General features: G+C 35.5%; 6 protein-coding genes and 1 long non-coding RNA gene across 9 annotated transcripts in view; 4 read left to right on the top strand and 3 right to left on the bottom strand.

The window, feature by feature from the left end:
- The window catches only part of Gyc88E (Guanylyl cyclase at 88E), a 55,716-nt gene extending 48,675 nt beyond the window's left edge, over nucleotides 1–7,041 (top strand). For all 3 annotated transcript variants that reach the window (XM_053763386.1, XM_053763384.1, XM_053763387.1), the window contains 7 exons: nucleotides 224–451; nucleotides 721–1,009; nucleotides 1,348–1,481; nucleotides 1,837–1,933; nucleotides 2,329–2,410; nucleotides 2,797–2,914; nucleotides 3,119–7,041. In XM_053763386.1, the coding sequence (XP_053619361.1) occupies nucleotides 224–451; nucleotides 721–1,009; nucleotides 1,348–1,481; nucleotides 1,837–1,933; nucleotides 2,329–2,410; nucleotides 2,797–2,914; nucleotides 3,119–3,438 (1,268 nt within the window). In that variant the 3' untranslated portion in view covers nucleotides 3,439–7,041. The remainder of the gene's footprint in view (nucleotides 1–223; nucleotides 452–720; nucleotides 1,010–1,347; nucleotides 1,482–1,836; nucleotides 1,934–2,328; nucleotides 2,411–2,796; nucleotides 2,915–3,118) is intronic.
- Nucleotides 1,820–2,886, bottom strand: LOC128680336 (uncharacterized). The gene is made up of 3 exons (XR_008405848.1): nucleotides 2,804–2,886; nucleotides 2,527–2,569; nucleotides 1,820–1,930 (listed from the first exon to the last, which is right to left on the bottom strand). It is a non-coding gene; the product is annotated as an uncharacterized LOC128680336 (long non-coding RNA).
- A 298-nt stretch (nucleotides 7,042–7,339) lies between the features above and the next one.
- Nucleotides 7,340–8,736, bottom strand: LOC128680299 (luciferin sulfotransferase-like). Its single transcript, XM_053763345.1, has 4 exons — nucleotides 8,708–8,736; nucleotides 8,377–8,453; nucleotides 7,958–8,125; nucleotides 7,340–7,414 (listed from the first exon to the last, which is right to left on the bottom strand). Exons 2-4 carry the CDS (start codon nucleotides 8,431–8,433, stop codon nucleotides 7,340–7,342), a joined length of 300 nt encoding a protein of 99 aa, XP_053619320.1. The 5' UTR covers nucleotides 8,434–8,453; nucleotides 8,708–8,736.
- A 2,090-nt stretch (nucleotides 8,737–10,826) lies between these two features.
- St2 (Sulfotransferase 2) lies at nucleotides 10,827–14,857 on the top strand. Its single transcript, XM_053763391.2, has 5 exons — nucleotides 10,827–11,165; nucleotides 12,841–12,917; nucleotides 13,256–13,450; nucleotides 13,987–14,140; nucleotides 14,262–14,857. Exons 1-5 carry the CDS (start codon nucleotides 10,949–10,951, stop codon nucleotides 14,621–14,623), a joined length of 1,005 nt encoding a protein of 334 aa, XP_053619366.1. The 5' UTR covers nucleotides 10,827–10,948; the 3' UTR covers nucleotides 14,624–14,857.
- Nucleotides 14,858–15,161: 304 nt separating this feature from the next.
- LOC128680332 (transmembrane protein 216-like) lies at nucleotides 15,162–16,652 on the top strand. The gene is made up of 2 exons (XM_053763399.2): nucleotides 15,162–15,512; nucleotides 15,834–16,652. The coding sequence occupies exons 1-2, from the start codon at nucleotides 15,278–15,280 to the stop codon at nucleotides 16,025–16,027; spliced, it is 429 nt and encodes a 142-aa protein (XP_053619374.1). The 5' UTR covers nucleotides 15,162–15,277; the 3' UTR covers nucleotides 16,028–16,652.
- Nucleotides 16,643–17,704, bottom strand: mRpS10 (mitochondrial ribosomal protein S10). The gene is made up of 3 exons (XM_053763398.2): nucleotides 17,541–17,704; nucleotides 17,217–17,467; nucleotides 16,643–16,946 (listed from the first exon to the last, which is right to left on the bottom strand). Exons 1-3 carry the CDS (start codon nucleotides 17,553–17,555, stop codon nucleotides 16,694–16,696), a joined length of 519 nt encoding a protein of 172 aa, XP_053619373.1. The 5' UTR covers nucleotides 17,556–17,704; the 3' UTR covers nucleotides 16,643–16,693.
- A 203-nt stretch (nucleotides 17,705–17,907) lies between these two features.
- LOC128680324 (gastrula zinc finger protein XlCGF17.1-like) lies at nucleotides 17,908–19,321 on the top strand. Its single transcript, XM_053763389.1, has one exon. It carries the CDS (start codon nucleotides 18,090–18,092, stop codon nucleotides 19,248–19,250), a length of 1,161 nt encoding a protein of 386 aa, XP_053619364.1. The 5' UTR covers nucleotides 17,908–18,089; the 3' UTR covers nucleotides 19,251–19,321.
- The last annotated feature ends 61 nt before the right edge of the window (nucleotides 19,322–19,382 follow it).

Below are 19,382 nucleotides of genomic sequence, written 5' to 3'. Positions count from 1 at the left end.
GATTCCTTTTCTAACACAGACGTTATGATAATTATTTACTACACTTGTATGCATCTTATATTATAACTATGTAACACAATTTATTTTCAATTTATCATCGATTTTACTTCCCTATACGACACGATGTTTTATCATATTACCTACAAACGCTCTGGCTTTTCTTCCTTAACACAAATATAAATAACTTTTGATTTCACTTCCGACCTCATAATCTACTTTCCAGGCTCTCACCTTTCCATCCGAGTGGGGGTCCACTCAGGCGCAGTAGTGGCCGGCATCGTCGGCCTCAAGATGCCCCGATACTGTTTGTTTGGGGATTCAGTCAATACAGCTTCGAGAATGGAATCTACTTCCGAAGCTATGAGGATACATATCTCCCAGACTACGCAGGAATTGCTATCGCCGTCTTATATGGTCACCGAGAGGGGGGAGATCCAGGTTAAGGGAAAAGGTAATTAATTCATTTATTAACCGCCAATCCCTCATTGTACTTACATTATTCTTACGCATAACCATTTCTCTCGTTTTCATCCTAACTGATATTATAAATACGAAAGTAAGTTTGGTACCTCTTCACGCTCTATCTACTCAATCAAACTTCTTGAAATTTTGAAGAAGGACATAGAGTATCTTTCATCTTGGAAAACCAACGCGGGTGAAGCCGCGGGGCAAAAGCTAGTTGTCTATACTAAAGTAATGCATTGTTTCTTTTAAATTTAGGATCAATGAAGACCTATTGGCTAGAAGGTCGTGAATCAAGACCTTCGTTAACCAAAATGATATCCCCTCAACTCCAACCTGGCACAGAACTGGAATGGGAAAGGGCGGCAGACGTGAGAGACAGTATAGCAGAGCATTCGGCTATGCAGCACAATAACAAGGATAGTTCTGGAAATTTCACTCATCTACCGAACGCAGTCAATTCTGGACCTAATTCCCTAGTCAATAGCGCTGGAAGTCTAATGGCGGTGCAGCCAGCGACGCCAGGCTTGAAGAGTTCCCAAATGAGGTAGGTATTTGTTAAATGCAATCTCCATTTGTTCCTATATATATATATGTTGATTGCTAGAAACGTATAAAAATAAAGTAAACAAGTAAATATTAAGATTAGCACGAAATAAACGTATTTACAGAGTTTATTTACATGATCTCTTGTTAGTTACATCACCGAATCGAATACTAGGTATGTACTAACTACATAATATTAAAGGGACTTAGCACGACCTTTTTAATTTAATGTAGCTGACGTATCAACGACCTTGCAGTCGCCGTGGTCGCAGCAACGTCAGCAATATCTTCTGGTTTGATTCTTTCTCAAATGAATAATGATTGGTGTCTGTGTTGGAGGTCGAGCACTCCAGCGCCGACGGTGACGTCACCGGTGGAAGAGAGACGGATATATTCCCCCGTCACGTTCCAGGACGTCGCGCGGAGGAGCATCGCCAACTCCCCCAACAGGACCGACAAGGACCGCGGTAGAGGTGCGCCTGCGCATTATTTTTTACGAAATTTGAGTTTTTTTTTTGTTCTTTCTCATGATGTTGATTGTCGTTCGTTTCTGCAATGATGTTACTGTAAATAGCTAGAAAGCTGAATATGCGGCAATTTCAACGTTGTTCTTGAACCTGGTCTAATGTAAATATCGATTTATGTTGGCATAGATATTCAACAATACAAAAATGATTAAACAAGCACATTACCACTTGTATATGTAATGTGTGACATTACATAGTTTACCCTCAAAAATAGAAGAAAACAATAAATTACCTACAATAAGAAAAATATCTCCCAGATGAAAACTCATTCATGGACAATTGCAGTTAAATTTGATTTCAGACACAAGGTCAAATTCCACTAGTTTCGCGGGACCTTGGAATGACACCGAGTTCACGGACCCCGCCAAGACTTCCGACAGCCTCAACTCTTCATTCTGGTAAATATTTCAGTAAAGGTTAAAACATAGCCAAGTCAAAAAAATATCTTGTATATTTCTGTCACATCTGTGCGTGTTCCTAAGCCCGAGGCCGCTTAAGAAATTCTGCGGCTCCCTATAATGAAGGCTTCTTCTTCCTTAGGTGTTAGTAACCTTGTGCGACATCCAGTTCCATATCATCCCGGGATATGGAATTTTATTTCGCCAGAACCACTTAGTCACAATATTAACCACTAATTCACTGAAGCAAAATATACTCTGCATTTTATTAAATTACTTGTGTATTCGTTAAGAAATTTTGTGGAACCATTTGTGATAGCACCACCATATTATTATCCAGGCATTATGTGCCTTTGCAGTACTAATAATAATCCATCCAGTCTTTATGTTCCTAGTTACAGTTCAACATCCCCCTGCAGAGCCGGAACAGCCGCAAGTTACAAAGAAAGAGAACTCGACAATTTTGCCGATAATATGGTAAGAAAAGATCTAAGTTATATTCGGAACTCCTTAGTTGAATGAAAAAAATACAATAGATAAAACGTGCTTACGTTTATCAACAATATGCTTCATTAAAAGATCATATACTTAACTACTTGTAGTTTCATCAGCACAAGTTGCGTTCTTTCTTTCCATCTATAATAGAAAAATTATATTTTTTCGACGTTGTTATAATACAACATAAAAAACATAAAAAATTAGTCAACAATAAAACAAAGAAAAAACAACGTTTGCCACAACCACTATCAATGATATATCATTGTAACAAAATTGTCTCCACTCACCAAATGCCGTGGTGTAAACCAAGACGCTGATCTTCCACAGATAATAATTTTAAAAATATAAAATACTTCCAATTTCAGTGCGTACCCCGTATGACGCCGTCGCATTCAGCCCCGCCATTAGCAGGAGACTCGTGTTCCACTCTCAGACCGGAGACCAGCTCCTCGGTGTCCCCTAGCCAGGGCAGGGAAGAAATTGGTAAGGTTACATAAAACGTGTGAATGTTATTTTATCCAGATTAAATGTCAGATATGGTAACAATAATACAGTCGAGTGAAAACATAATTCGTATTCATGATTCTGTTTTGTGGTATCTCGTATAGATGTTAACTTTGGGTCAGATCTGTTGGAGTTTTTTTTTTATATTTGTACCTTAAATACTTGTTTTTTGTTTGTTTGTAGAAACAGACACGGAATACCAAGACGCACATGCAGAAATATCTCAAATCCCACACGTTTGCAGCGTCCCCGAATCAATCGTTGATCCAGGTCACACTAGACCTGGCAAAGTCGGTAGATTTAAATCCAAAATAGCCCCTGGTCACAAAAGCTGCTTATCTCAAAAATCTAAGGACTCCATTAAAGAGAAAAATCCACCTCAAAATGTGCAGCCTCATGGTCATCATCATTCGAAAAATGTGAATCATCATCAGTGTTGTGGTGCTTTTGGGAATCCCCATGTTAGGCATAAATCTAGTAATTCTAGTTGTCATCTTATTTAAAATCGTTTTAAAGCCCATTTTTGTAATTTGTTCTTGTATTAGCTTTTGTGTTGTCTCTTGCAGATCTGTTCTGATTTTCACTTCTCTAATGTATTAAAAATACTGTATTTGAAAGAATAATTCGAAGGAAAGGACTGGACCATAGGTGTTCTATAAAGGTATCTTTATCTATTAGGGATAGGTAAATCACACTTTTTATTACAATATTTTTCTGTGAGAAAAATTAACGCGAAGAAAATTGATGTTTCTTTTTCGAAGTATCAATTTAAAAAGCAACGAATTTAATTGACACATTATAGTTTTATTTATTTCTTTAAATTATTTATCGTTTAATCGACTTGTATACGATATTTCTTTAATATAATACCTACAGTGCTTATATTGTTAGTTGGATGTAAATAATTCTTATAGGATTGTGGATGTTCACTATCACTATCAATAATATCACCGTTGTTAATATCAGTATTGTTAGTGTTAATCGCTGTTATATGTCGGCCTATTGTCGTACTATTATATGTATTTTCCTAAATTTTCACTTCTGTGGGAACACTATATTTTTCTAGTCTGTACAAGTATTGTTAAATAAGTATATAGTCACAATTAGTTAAGTGCAATATTTGTTTTAGTCACGAATCACGATTTGAGATAGTCGAATTGTTGTTAAGAATTATTTATTAGAGATCTCAGTACACGACATCCCAAAGATTTATTCCAATGTTATTACAAATTAACATATGAGCTTTACGCATCGACAATAGAAATTTAGTAAATAAATGTAAACAAAATAATATTTAATATGTAACGCTGTATAACAGTGAATTTTATGATATTGTTAAAATAGATTAATTTGTTGAGCATGAACATATGAAAGTGAAAGACTTATACAATTCTACTCGTAAATTAACTAAGCATAATATTTACATTATCATAAATTATTTTATTGCTGTGAATTCCATTATTATACATGCCCAATGCCCATGCTATTTAGAAAACTTTAATAAAACTTATGAGATTCGTAGATTTCTTAAAGCGATTCTATTTTATGTATTTTATACAAAAACATTGCTACTTAGTAGCAGATTATATTTTAACTACAGTTTAATACAGTTGGCTACAATACTCAATAATATTAAGCAGATGTTAATATTGTTCTTTCTGTCATCAAAGAGTCTCTTAGACGAAATATCAGTTTGGTTGTGCGATTTTGATTGATTAGGCGGGGACACTACAGTGCAGGTTATCGAATTTGGTTCTAGATGGCAAACAAAATAATTTCTTTCTTGAATTATTATTTGCTTTGTTTTATGAAATCAAGTTACCAAGTACTCAACATGCAATTAAAAGTTTTATTTTATTATCTAAACATTTTAAACTACGACACTACACAAGATACATTTATAGTTAAGGCACCAGCAACGATGAAATTTCTATTTAAGTGTTGCAAATGATAATTTTTGTTTGAAGAAGAAACCAAAGACTTTCAAACTGAACACGCAATGTCTATTTAGTTATAAACATATGTGTGAAAGAAAAACAATTTATTTTAAGTATATAACAAATAATGATAACAACATAAAATTTTTTGGCCGTTGTAAATCTGTCACATCACGCAACATCAATCTAAGATGGGTGTTGGACATTCCCATTATTACATTACCTATACATTGTTGGCCAAGCATAGTTAAAAAACAATGAACCAGGAATCATTTTTAAATAATTTATAGTAAGGACTATCATAATGGCGCGCTCTTTGCTACATATACTTAATTAATTATATTACATTTTAACCGACTTCAAAAAAGAAGAGGTTTTCAATTCGTCGCGATCTTTTTTTTTAATAACTCGACCGCTCACGACCACTCAACTAGCTACCAAGAAACTTATATTTTTATATGGTTACAAAAAAATACTATTTCTATGCTGTTAGTTTTACTGTGACAATCCCAGTAATTAAATGCCATATGAATGTACCATTGAACAGGATCATTATAGGTACTACAACAAAAAATGTTGACTATCGTTTATTTATCAACATACGTAGCTGTATGTTAAACATCGGCCCCCAAAAATAGGGAAACCCCCGGAAAACATGCAATTAAGCTTGTCCCTCTATTATTACTCGAAACTAAACTACGGTATATCTAAACACACTCGTAAACTTACAATTTAAGACTATCTAATTCCAGGATATACATAACATAGGAAATTTATTTATAGCGAGCATTACTAAGGATTCGCGGAAACATTTCCGTAGCGCGGTAGAGTGGATCAGTTTACGCAACTGCGCGTTGGTAACCATTACGTCACGGTTGTGCAAACTAGGAAATTTCTCCTCATTATAAAGCGAATTTTCGTATCAACTTTAAACTTCCCGTTGAGAAATTGTGCCTGTATCACTTTTTAATCATGCCGTTGAGTTTCGTGGTATAAGACCAAACTATAAATGAGTTAGAGAGGTATTACTTAGATATGTCGCGGAGTATATGCGTGCCACTTGTCTGACAACTAGGCATGCCGACGACCGTGCGAAGTGGAGACGAAAAAGTAGGAAAACGGACCCTGAGCTCCGACGCTGGATGGCTGAGGAAGAAATCAGGAAAGCGCTTTGAATTCTTTCTTACAAAAAATAGAAAATAAAAGTTTAATACATAAACATTGATTTTCGAACTGAAGATTTGTCCAGTGAACGAAATGGACAGTTTAGTTAATTACTTATTTATTTTATGTAACAAATAAAGGCCCGTGCTAACCGAACGTTTACCCAGCACATATTGTATGGAATGTTAACGCACGTGTACACACATGCGTTAATATTCCATACAATCGTGCAGCAAAAGTGCCACTCAGGAATTCGGTGTGCACGGGCCTTAATTAATTATTTTTATAAATCAAACCGTTTATCGCTCGTTGCTGGTCCTTCACGCTATTTATTCTTCTACTAGCGATCCGTCCCGGCTTCGCTCGGGTAAAACCATAATAAATTATACACTTAAACGTGAGGAACCACACTACACTACCTATTGGTGAAAACAGTCCGGCAGTTTTTGAGTTAACGCGTTCCGACAGACTGTCAGGACAGGCGGACTTTTTATTATATAATATATAATTGTGTTTATTTCCGACGTTTACATAATACTATACGAATAAATTGCAGGTGAATTTTAAAAGTTACGTCTTAAAAATACTCAATATTTTTATGATTATTTGCGAGAACGTAATCGTGTCGATATCGAGGTCAAAAGGGACATTAATCGTTCTGTTTACGCCACAGATTTAAAAACGTAATTGTTTTTGGTGTGGTTTACGCACAATAGAGGCGCAATTCAATTTCCATAACGATGCGATTACGTATTCGACGAGACTAGTGCTAAACCAATATCAAAGAGAGAATTGAACAAAACAACCGATTGTATTGTTGAGTCAATTATGATATTTTTTATCTAGTCCTTTTGAGATTAAAATGTACATGTACTTATTTTTTTTTTGTAGATAGGTTTTTATTACTCCTATAATAATTTAAAACATACACATTCATGTTTTTTTACATTTTAAAATTTGATTAATTTTAAAGCAAAACATTGTGAATCTCACTTTTGTCGTAATAAAAAGAGCATCAAACTTGGTTTGTGTTTTATTTTCTGCAAATTGTAAAATCGTCACATAAAAGTTTAATTATGCATAATGCTTAATAATACTTTTTCGTATTCAATAACAAAGTCATACATAACATAGTCACCTATATATACAGGTAGAAATCAAACAGATATTTTTGAGTAACCAGTGTTATATGAAATTTATTTTGTTTTTATTTAATTTCTTTTTTTTTAAACTTCCAGCTAATAACGTAAGTAGAAATTTATGTATACTTTGTTTCCACTTTTAGACAATTTTTAACTTTAAACTAGTCGTGCACCAGACTCGCGTAATGGTAGTAGGATGTAACCACATCTTTTGGGTTCCGACAGGTGTAGATTATCTGGTAGAAACAAACCACAACTCTTGTCAGCCATATTATGCTCGGCTCTTAATTTTCCACGTGTGAAAATTTGCAAATGATTACCGTGATGAATATATTATTATCTATCTACTTAACAGAGTAGAAGATCTTTTATTTGCCACTAAATATAACCAAAAAAGTGTATTAAGTTTCAAATTAATTTTTCAGGAGGGACGGCCGCCGCTCCCAACGTGCAATATGCCGGTTGGGAGCGGCGGAGCTGAAGAAATGAACGGTTTGTAACTTTTGGAAAAATTAATACAGATACAATGTCACGTCTTTCATATTTTATGACAACCCTGACGGCTGTTTCAGCTTTAGCAAGGCCGTCAATAACTGTATTTTTCATCTAAACGGTTTCCCGGTTTCTTCTTCAGCCGTTGAGCGTTGGAGCCCAGGGTCCGAATTCCTACTTTTTCGTCACAACTTCGCATGGTCGTCAGCATCTCTAGTTGAGAATATTGAAATTTCAAGCCATCGAATAACTGTATGAGTACGAATCTCATTAAACTGTGCCTATACCTTGGGCCTCACAGTGCCGTCTTCCCTCAGCATGTCCACTGGGAGGAGTTCCCAGGGCAAGTGGCTACGAATGTATCGGGGCCGGCCCATGTAGTGCTTCACCTTGTCTATGGGAAGGACTTGGCTCTCGGTAGTTTTGTATGCCAAATCTACGAGGGGGCAGCGATTCTAAAATAATAAGTATAAAAAAAATATCATTATCAACACATTTTCTATCCAATCGTGTAGTTCCACTAAGTAGAACAAACTCATTGAGATTGTCGTTTACACCTTCAGTCAACAGATTAAATTACGATACTTCCATTAGAAAATAAAATAAATCAGAAATCTCGACATTATGACTAAAAAATTTATAAAAATATTTTAGTCGTATTCTTCGTATGTGGGTACTTATCACGTACTTTATACAATTGGCTAACCTCTAATGATATTTTGGCCCCTTCAAAGTCCAGGTCATGACCGAGTAGCCAGATCATTTCTTGAGCCCACGTTGACCCTAAAAATAAAGTTGCTATATAAGATGCTCTTAAAATGATGGCTTGATGTCGTCTGGAAGGACGTGTCAATGGTTTTCCTGGTAATTCCGACCACAGTGTGAACTGGAGACGAAAACGCTCAATATAGGGAGAGCTCTCTCTCTATAGGTATATTGAGTGTTTTAGACTCAAATGATGCTTCTACTACTATTTAAATAATAATATTCAAACAATAGTTACTATCTATACTAACCATTGTAATTCACATACTTACCTGATCTGGGATACGAGCATAACCAGACATCATCACATCATCAACATGGACCTCCAAATCCAGTATATCCTGGCCAACGGGCGTATAGTCAGCGGGTAGAATCACTCCTCCAGGAAACACTTCCACCATACGATCCTTTCTTTGAAAGAACCTATCTAACAATTCCGCGTCTCCATGGTTCAATCTTCCATACGTCAATTTTGGTCGAACACTCATTTTATAATTTGTTTTTTTTTTCTAAATAACGGCAACGTTTACAGGGGTTTAGAGTGGCTCTGGAACTGGGATTATTTCGAAAATAACACTGGCAGGTAAGAACCTCATTCGAATCAAGTCAAGACAGCGTGTCTTTTTTTATTTGTACAGATTAGAACTCAGTTTACTTTTAACTTTTAACTTTTTAGTTTTAACTTCAGTTTACTTTTTTAATCTATGTTTTAAATTTAGAACTTATATTCGTCGCATATAGGTATACTTTTATTTTGTAATAGCTTTTTCCCGCGGCTTCGCCCGCGTATATTTTCCAAAGGAATATTTGTTTTATCCTTTGTCCCTACTTTGAACTACATTGAAGAAGTTGATTGAGGAGATAAAGCGCGGAGGTAACAAACAAACTAACAAAGTTTCGCATTTATAATATGAGTTAGGAAGTTACGCCATCATCTATTATGGGTATTATCTTACAAATCTTCCGAGGACAGGATAGAGTTCATGATTTCTGAAGTTTGTATGTAACTAAGTACCAAAGTGAAATGGAGAAGGCGAAACCATTTTTAACAACTACCAACTACCATTTTTAACAATACCCATATAAAGGATAATCTGAATTTGTCTGTTTTGAAACTCAATCGGAGTGGCCAAGGAGCGTTAGAAAAAAAATTACAAGTTTACAACTACTTGTTTTGAGTCAAAACACAGGCCCTGCCTTTATCGGCGCTAGTATGATCGTAAAGACAACAACAAAAGAACTTTGAACTTTCAAAATTTTAGTTTATCTAATTTTAATGGTTAACACACGAAAACTCAAAAATAAGAAGTTACATGTTAAGTAATTCTACTTACAAGCTTTGTACTTAGTTGCAACTTCAAGTTACCTTACCAATGTGAGCAGAAGTAGTGAACGAGACTGGTTACAATAGAACGTTCTGCGAACCGGAATGTTTGTGGGGTGTGGTTTCCGCCCTACAATAGGCGCCTTACTTTATGTGGGGTCAGTACGGTATCAGATTCATTTCGCATCCTGTTCATCCTATTCCATATTAACATTCTCATCTCCGCCGCATGCAGACACCTTTCATCCTTCACCTTGGTGCATAAAGATATGCATAAAGATGCATGCATGGCTCAGAATTTTGGGCCACGAATCTGATCACGGTATTTTTCAAATTTAAAATTCTTAATTACACTTAGAATAACATAGTAGGTATGTCATTGTCATAAAAATTTACTTAAAATTAAGCATATGTACTGCCGATTTCTAAAGCTCAAGTGAAGAAGAAAAGGCGCAACTCGGTCTGACACGTACCTAAATCACAAAATGTCCGCCATATAGGTAGCTTTCTTTTATCTATGGTACTAGCAGTGGGTAGGTATTAGCACTAACACATGCCTAACCAGGCATAAATAAACCAGGAAATCTAGCGATGGATAAGGCCGGGTCAGGTATTACGTGAACAAAGTACCGTCTATGACAATCACCCAGGACAAATTCATAGGAAATTCGTCATTATTATGTATGAGTTAGAGGTCCGTGTAGATTTAACATTCAATCGGTTGTACATACCAGCGCGCCTCTTGCTCTGGTATTTGGCTTGCGAATCTTTTACAGTAATCCCACTTAGTTTTTTTTATATTTTTGGACATATTCCTAAAGTTATAAGTTTAAACTTCATGGTACCAATTAATAGAAAACCTACAAAAAGACTCTTGGATCTCTCTACTCCGCAAGGAATATGGTATCTGTTATATGGCACGGACATGATCTAAAGAGAAAGGACAAGATAAAATATTACAAATATTACAATTTAAATTTTTGTCTATTTTCGTCGTAATATAACAACAATCCTGTTAGCTGCACCCTACCAAAACGAAAGTACAGCTGCGGCACACGGAAACTGAATCCATACGCGCACACAACACTTTCTTATACCGGCGAAAATAGACGTGTATCAGAGCTAGCTATATGAAATAAAAATAAAAATTACTGACAAAAACCATAATTGTAGAACAAAAAAATTCAAAATGCGAACGCGTCCTAATTTGACGTTTTCTAAATTGGACAAGGACTTGGATGGCGCGGGAGAATTGTTGGATAGGTTGTTCGGGAAAAAAGATTGTATGGTGGAAATAAATCCTGGCAGGGTGATTCTGCCCGCCGACTATATGAACATTGGACAAGACATTTTGGACATGGAGGTGCTACAAGATGATGTCTGGATGTGCTCTTATCCGAGAACTGGTAAGTTTTTCACTTTTTTTTTACGAGCTTTTATTTAACCTGCAATGTAATATAGTAACTATGTCTCGGTTGGAATCTTGCAACTCAATTTTAAAGCAGATATCTTCAACCGATTAAGCTGAAATTTAGTACGTAGACATTTAATTTAGATGGCAATGCATTATTATGATGTGCATGACCAGATGATGCCCCCCAGGGACGGCTCCAGACGTGATTTCTCCTCAACGGTTTACTGCACGGACATGATTTATTATCACACATTAATGCGTTAAGATCTCTCTAACAACAATAGAAGTTTGTGTCAAAAATAACATTTTTGTAAAAAACATTTTACATATTCAAATAATTTTTCAAGTTTAGTGTTTGCTTATACCTACTTATGGTTCTTTTCAAACTAGTAACACGATTCAAAAAGCTACTAAGCTCCACTATTGGACGGAACATCATTGCGAAACCAATATCATTTAACTTTAGCAGAATTGATTTATTTTATCACTCACTTTCTTTTATAATGTTACTAGCCCCTCCCGACTTCACTCGGGAAAAAGGATAATAAATTATACTTACACTTAAACAGGAATCACGAATCAAACCGCATGAAAATATGTGCAGTACTTTTTGAGTTTATCGGGAACAGACAGAGACAGACAGACGAGGCAAGGAATTAATTCGTTCTATACTATGTAGTTATTAATCTGTTGCGTGCAGCGCCGACCGCGGTAGCCTGTGTTTAACCTCAAGTATTCAAAATTTCATCAAAATCGGCCTAGCGATTTAGCCGTGAAAGTGTGACATAACGACTATAGATATAGTCCGCCCCGGCCTACCTCGGGTAAAACCATAAATTATACACCTTTTCACGATTCACCAGAAAACCGGACTAAAATCCGTCCTGAAGTTTTTGAGTTTATCGCGTCCATACAGACAGACGCGAAAGGGCAGACTTCTTTTTATAATTAGTAAGGATAATAACATGGATGTATTAAAGACTAGGTGGTGCGCGGGGCTTTGCTCCCGTGGGAATTTTGAGATAAAATATTGCCAATAGTAATCTTGGATAATGTACCTTTCTAATGGTGAAAGAATTTTTGAAATGGGTTCGCAAGTTTCGGAGATTAACCGCCTCAAACATATAAACTCGCAAACGCTTACCTCTTTATAAGATTAGTATAGTATGAGAGATTATTTGGGATTGGGATTTCTTAGTACTCACATATGTAAATCTACGCGGACGAAGACACGGACAGAAACCAGAAAGTAAATAGAAGAGCAAGAGAGATAAACACATAACTTTCGCTATTCGATAACAGTTTTATTGAAAGTGAAAGTTATTATAACATAACATCGAAATTATATCTAAGAATAAAATAGATTTCTATTTTTAATCAAACAAGTTTAAGCGATCATTATTAAGTTTACTTTCTCTTTATTAATATTATGCAATTGGTTGTTCTATAATCGTTTTACAATCTTTCAATATTATTTAGTTGTTTAAGGGAGTTTGGAGTTAGTTTTAGCTCGTTGGTCGGTAACTAGTACTTTATTTTTATTGACTCTATCTTCGAATTCAATCAAATGGCGAGGCGAATGAACTTACATTACGTAATTTATATGTAAGAGCATCTTAGCTGCATCGAAAAACCAGCAATGTTTCTTATGTCATATACCTACGTAGGTTCGACGTGGGCTCAAGAAATGGTGTGGCTCATCGGTCATGACCTGGACTACGAGGGAGCCAAGTCTCTGCAACAGGTTCGTTTTATATTTTTATACTTTTTCCATTGAATTAAATATTAATGTGTAGTAGTTATTATAGTGCCACCATAGCGAATGAGTTTCTTTCGGCATTTCTTTTCAGAAGTGGTCGTAACAAAACACGAATAATGTGTAGCTTTTACGCATACTGATTAATATAGAATTTGTAATTAAATAGTGCATGTAAATAGTGAAAGTCTTTTTTTTTTATTTACATACTTTACAACTAATTTACTTGTACATACATCTACCATTATAATATTTTGTACTTCAAAATAATTAATTTGACCTTGTACCATTACATGTTTCCTACAATTATAGTTAAAACTTAACAGATAAGATGTCCACTGGTGGAGCTGTCCTGCATCATGGTGGACGGGCACGCGGAGTGGCACAAGGAGTCCGTGAAGGGCACATCCGTGGACCTGGTCAAGTACCGGCTGCCCCACCCTCGCTACATCCGCAGCCATCTCCCGTGGGACCTGCTGCCGCTGGATATCCAGAGGGAAGACGGCTCAGCTAAACCCAAGGTATGTTCGCATGTATGCCAGTATTGTCATCGCATACTAATAGGAATCCATCGTCTTCTAGTCAAGTGTGTTAATGTTAATATTTTCGTTTATTCAAATAGCATAAAGGTATATGGCCTTTAGTACCTTCGTCAAATATCTGACGTACTACCTATGAGGTTATGACTTGCACCGCAACCGTAGGCATCGATATAAATTTATTTGGGGTGAAAATTATATCTAGACTAGACAAGGACTTGACGTCTTGGATTTAGTAAGACTTCGTACAACGGACCTGCTACTATTAATTCCATGCTTGACATATAGTTTCTGTTTATCAAAGTCGAGTACTTACTTTCATTCGAATCCAAGAAAATGAGGTTTTAAATGTCATCCTAACGAATTCTGTGTTAATGGAGACTCATTTCGGGACGTCATAAACTAATTAAGTATCGTGTAAGGAACCACACGTTTTTGCCAACGCATAGGGAAAAGTGCCTAAAGGCCAGATTATCCTTATTTCATTCCCAATTTGAAAAACCTTTTTTTCTCTTCAGATAATCTACACGTCCCGCAACCCCAAAGACATGGTGGTGTCGTACTACCACTACTGCACACTAGTGCACGGCCTCAAGGGGACCTTCGAGGAGTTCTGTGACCTCTTCATGAGGGACCGCGCACCTTTCGGACCCGTATGGAACCATATACTTGGTGAGTCACTTGATGTTATATCTTCTTTTGTGCTACTGAGCTATCTAGCAGGCATCCCACCACAGATATTGACATCATAATTTTGTAATAAAACTGTACATAACTATTTCCTTTTTTACAGGATTCTGGAACAGGCGTCACGATCCCAACCTCCTCTTCATCAAGTTTGAAGAAATGAAGCGAGACCTGCCATCTGTCGTCCGAAAGACGGCAAAATTCTTAGGCAAAGAGCTGTCAGATGTGCAAATAGACAAGCTGTGCGACCATCTCTCCTTCCAGAACATGAAGACTAATCGAGCTGTCAATCTGGAAGCTATCTTAGAGAAATCATTTGGCAAATCGTATTTAGAACAGACCGACCTCCGCTTTATAAGGAAGGGGCAAATTGGGGATTGGAAGAATTATATGTCGGATGATCTTTCTAGAAGATTCGATGACTGGGCGGAGAGCCACTTAAAGGGAACTGAGCTCAGCTTTGAATAAGTAGTACCTACTTATATACTTCTGGTATATAGGTTAGGTTTTGTGTATCATAAAGTATAGGTAACTTTATTATCTGATTATTATTTGAAGTAATTTTTAAGTATATTTTATCACTATTTTATGAACAAAGACTTTTTATTACTAAGTAAGTATAAAATATCTTGTATTTTCTTTATTATGTTAGAACAAACTCGTGGTGTATTTTGTTGTTTCAATAAAATTACTAGTTATTAAGTTTTACGACTTTTCCTTTCTCCTTCGACCAGTAAAAAACAGGGCTGGACGCATGGAATTAGGCAGTCATAGAAATCCATAACTGGAAGTAATAGGTATATAATCTGTGCCACAGAACTATATCTGTGCTGAAGGTAAGAAGGACATTTCATGGAATTAGTAGGTACTATTGTACGAAGTTGTTGTTCCATCATTAATTTTAATGCCATCTGTCGTTTGCATGCGACATCATAGAATTAATTCATAGGTAACTTCCACTTCTGAATCTAGATGTCGCTTCATATTCATAGCAACTAATGTCAATATATCGCTGTGATGCAGTCAAGTCAAACTGTCGAAAAAATGTAAACAAACTAAACATTGATCGTCGATAGAATTTTGGCACGTTTTTCGGAATATTTTATTCTATCATCTAGTAACATGTCTAAAGTAACAAATGTGAACTCTAGCCTTGCTTACGAAATATTGCTTTACCTGAACAGTTTTTATTTAGGCATGTTCTTCGTATGTGAAGTGGCCATGGGCATTTTAAAAGCCATCAACGTATCCTACCCTGAAAACGCTTTGCTGACCGAAGCCGGGATATTTTGCGCTTTATGCCTTGTGGAAGTCATTCGTATATTCTTGGGCCGACGAGGCAATTTAGCCAGTAAAAGTAAGTACCTATTTTAATAAATTATATTATAATTATATACTAATTCATATCAATAAATTCAGCAACAACCGAAATTTGAATGAATTAATGCTTAGTAAGTAATAGGACATAGCATAATCTTCATATTCAATAAGCCTATAACTTAACTATAATAAAGTTTAACATTATAAACATTATACTATACTGTATTAGGTACTATATTATGGGCTGTAATTTATGTCTCATAAAGATGTGAAAATTTTCACTTTCACCCCAGGCAATAAAATACAATATTATTTTATTCTTATACCATTGATTAGAATACTTTCCTTTTATTTACAGAAATTCCAGTTTTCTTCTCTATTGTGTTGACAATACCATCTGCAATTGGTGTTTGCTACTTCCTTATCTACCAGACCTACATACTCCGCCTGGAGTACATCTGGTGTGCTGTGATGCTCATGTTCCATGGTCTGGAGCTAGCATTTGCAATCCTCTTCATCTTCACCGCATGCAAGAACAAGCAGTATGAGTAGAATAAGTGTGAGAGTACCTCACAAACAAAGAGATACTGACTGCCAAAGTACTGACTGACCATTCCAGAATTAAAATATTTTCTTCATTTAAGTATATAGTGTTGAAGTGTAAATCTAGTCAATGTATTTCAGGTTAAAAATATAAGTAAATATATTACTGTTCTCTCAAGAGACTCTGTAAAGTATCATTTTTGTTACAAACTATGTAAAATTTTTAAACAATGCTTGTAGGTGTTAAGTGTATAATACACATTGTTATTCCTAGAAGAAAGACATCCACTTCGCTATTAGGTAAAGGGAGAGCATTAGATCCTAAATATGTATGTCAAATGTGAGAAGAATCATATATTTCCTGATACTTGATACCCAATATTCTACTTAAAACTGTGCATTTGTTTATATATAAATGACATGAACTTTTTTCTATTTTTTATCCATATACAAACAAAACAGTTGAATAAAACATATGCAATGCATTTTGAGTAACAATACCATAGGGATGTGTTTATGTATACCTAAGTTTAAATTAGTATTTTAAAGTAATGCCCAGCAAAATGTCTTTAAAAATAAGGAGAATGATCTCATTAACCATTCCACATAATAAAAATAATTAAATGTGTTAGTACATATTGTTTTATTCTAAACACTACAATCTAATTAAATAAATTATTCATTGCCAGGTGGCGTCAAATGATCAGGAATTTTATGGCATTCAACTTTGGTGACCTTCAAAGCACATCCTTCAGGCAGGTTCCTTTCGATGTACTCTAAGTATGTGTCACAGGTGGATCCGGTGAGCCTCTGAAGATGAATAAATCTGAAGTATGTACGGATTTCATACTGGACTTTGTGTTTCTTGTAAATATGTACACATTTCAGTAATGTGTGCCTTTCTTTCTCTGCTTTTCTGAGTGCCCAACTGAAACAATATTATTGATAAGTAAAATTATTTTCTTGTAAGGCTAGACAGATATATACTGGTCAAGGAGAATATGATGCCAATGATATGACTACTAAGGATACTGAAGATCATGTAAAGTGGAGAAGAAATCGGAAAGTGGACCCTGGGCTCCAACACTTTACTGGTGGGCAAAAACCGGGAATATATATATATATATATATATAAAGTAAACTTTGATCAGTGTTAAGAAAAAAAAAATAAAAAAGGAATTTATAAAGTTTAACAAACCTCTTAGTCACTTCAATGCCTAAATGTGAAGCTGCTGCAACACAAAACCAAGAATAACTTAGCAATACTGCGGGATCAATGCCCCTCATCTCTAATTCCACCTTTTTATACAACTTGTCGGGTTCATGGGACACTGGAGTATTCTCTATAGGTTTTGCTGATATTCGAGTTACAGGCGTCGACAGAGGTCTCATAAACGCCAAGTTGGAGTTGATCGCACTGCGTACAACTGGCGCAAATCGCCAGATATTCTGAAATTAAATACATCTTAAGTAAAAAAAAATTCAAGATATTTACACACAGATTTGGGAACTGTAATCTCACCTTTGTTAAATTCATGCTACACTTTATTATTAAACTATATAGGTATTGATAATACAACCCGCTTTAATTTTTCCTTTGACTTTATTTACAACCTTTTTACGAAAATTCTCAATTCCCATCCATTCCAAAATAACATAACCTAAAATCACAATTTACGAAGTGACATTGACTTGACACACACAACAGTGATAAGTATTAAGTAGATACCATGGAATGCTCAAAACTAAAAAATACTGTATGCGAACTAATGATTTGAAAATCAACTTGTCTTTTTATTAGTAACGTATTTAAAATAATTATATTGATTATTTTTATCTAAAAAAGCATCGCACTACTGACATTATCGATACTATCTGTCCTATTCGCTAGTATCATACCTGTCCTGTCACTGTCAGCTGTCTGTCCCTGAGAGCTTAATGAGTAGAGAATAAATTGTTTTTAATTTTTACTAAATGGAGCCACGAAAATAAAAAATAGTTTTTTATAGTGTATATATTGTTCTGAGTTGGATATTAGTAAAGTATACAAATCTGTGAAGCAAACCGCACAATGGTTGGAACTGCAATGCTTCTCAATATTTTACACTGCAGGCAGCTTTGCCACAAATCAAGTTCTCAAAAATCGAATAGGAAAAAGAATCGAAAATTATCCCAAAATGAAAGGGTTTCTGTGTTCGTAAAGTCAGAAAACCAAGATTCTCAACAAAAGATTTGTAGAGTTTGTTTAAAGGAAGGCAGTATATCAATTTACGGAAACGACTTTGGCAATCAGGAAGATGTGTCAGAAGCCTTTATTACATTCGGAGGTATAACCATACAGAGTGACGACCCATATCCGAAATTCTTGTGCAAATCCTGCAATTCATTACTACTAGGGGCAATATTATTTCGTAAAACAGCACAACAATCCGAAACAATTTTGAAGCAACAAGAAAATTATGAAGAAACAGCTAATAATGATGATGATGAAGAACCATCTTCCAGTTACGTGGACAATGACGACTTAATAACATTAGATAAACTGGTAAAGGACCAAGAAGAAAGAAGCTACCATTGTGGAAAATGTGATTTGGAATTTCAATCATTTTCAGAATTTTGTGAACACCGGGCATCTCCTGAACATGAAGAGGTGAGACGTACATGTCCGATATGCAAGAAATCATATGCAGCACTTTATTTGAAAAATCATTTAGCATTACATAAACAAGAGACATCGTACATGTGTGACATTTGTGGCAAAAAGTTTATTATAAAAGGCCAGTTTACAAGGCATAGAGTAACACACTTTGTAGATAATCTACCATTTAAATGTTCTCTTTGCCCTTACAAGGGTAGATTTTCCGAGTCACTTAAAATGCATATGAAATCTCATACCGGGGAGAAGTCATATCAATGTTCGCAATGCGCGCACCGTTTTGTCAATAAAAGCAACTTGAGTCGACACATGTTGACACATAAAGGGAAGCATGACTATATCTGCGCATCATGTGGTAGAGGCTTTTATACCAAACGGGATTTAGAATTACACTTGAAAGTGGATCATGCTGGGATAAAGGAACATGTTTGTAATATCTGTGGCAAAGCATTTGGTTACAGGAAGCAGATGATGAAGCATCAGCTGAAAGTCCACAAACGACAGAAGCTGAGGAGCGGACGGATGCCCTTGTATTTACTTGCGGAAAGTAAACAACATAGTGAGGAATCTGTGTAGACTAATACAATTATATGATACATTATATATTGTAGGAAACTATGATTCTAATAAAGGCCATTGTATCATCATATGTCTTTGTATTTTTTTTTTCTTGCTGAGAGAAAGATAAAGCAGTCAAAGTCTTGCATT

The sequence above is a fragment of the Plodia interpunctella genome, chromosome 24 (assembly GCF_027563975.2).
Source record: "Plodia interpunctella isolate USDA-ARS_2022_Savannah chromosome 24, ilPloInte3.2, whole genome shotgun sequence".
In the NCBI taxonomy this organism is placed as follows: Eukaryota; Metazoa; Arthropoda; class Insecta; order Lepidoptera; family Pyralidae; genus Plodia; species Plodia interpunctella.
The sequence above is the reverse complement of the archived record's forward strand: the minus strand, read 5'-3'. Positions and strand labels throughout refer to the sequence as shown.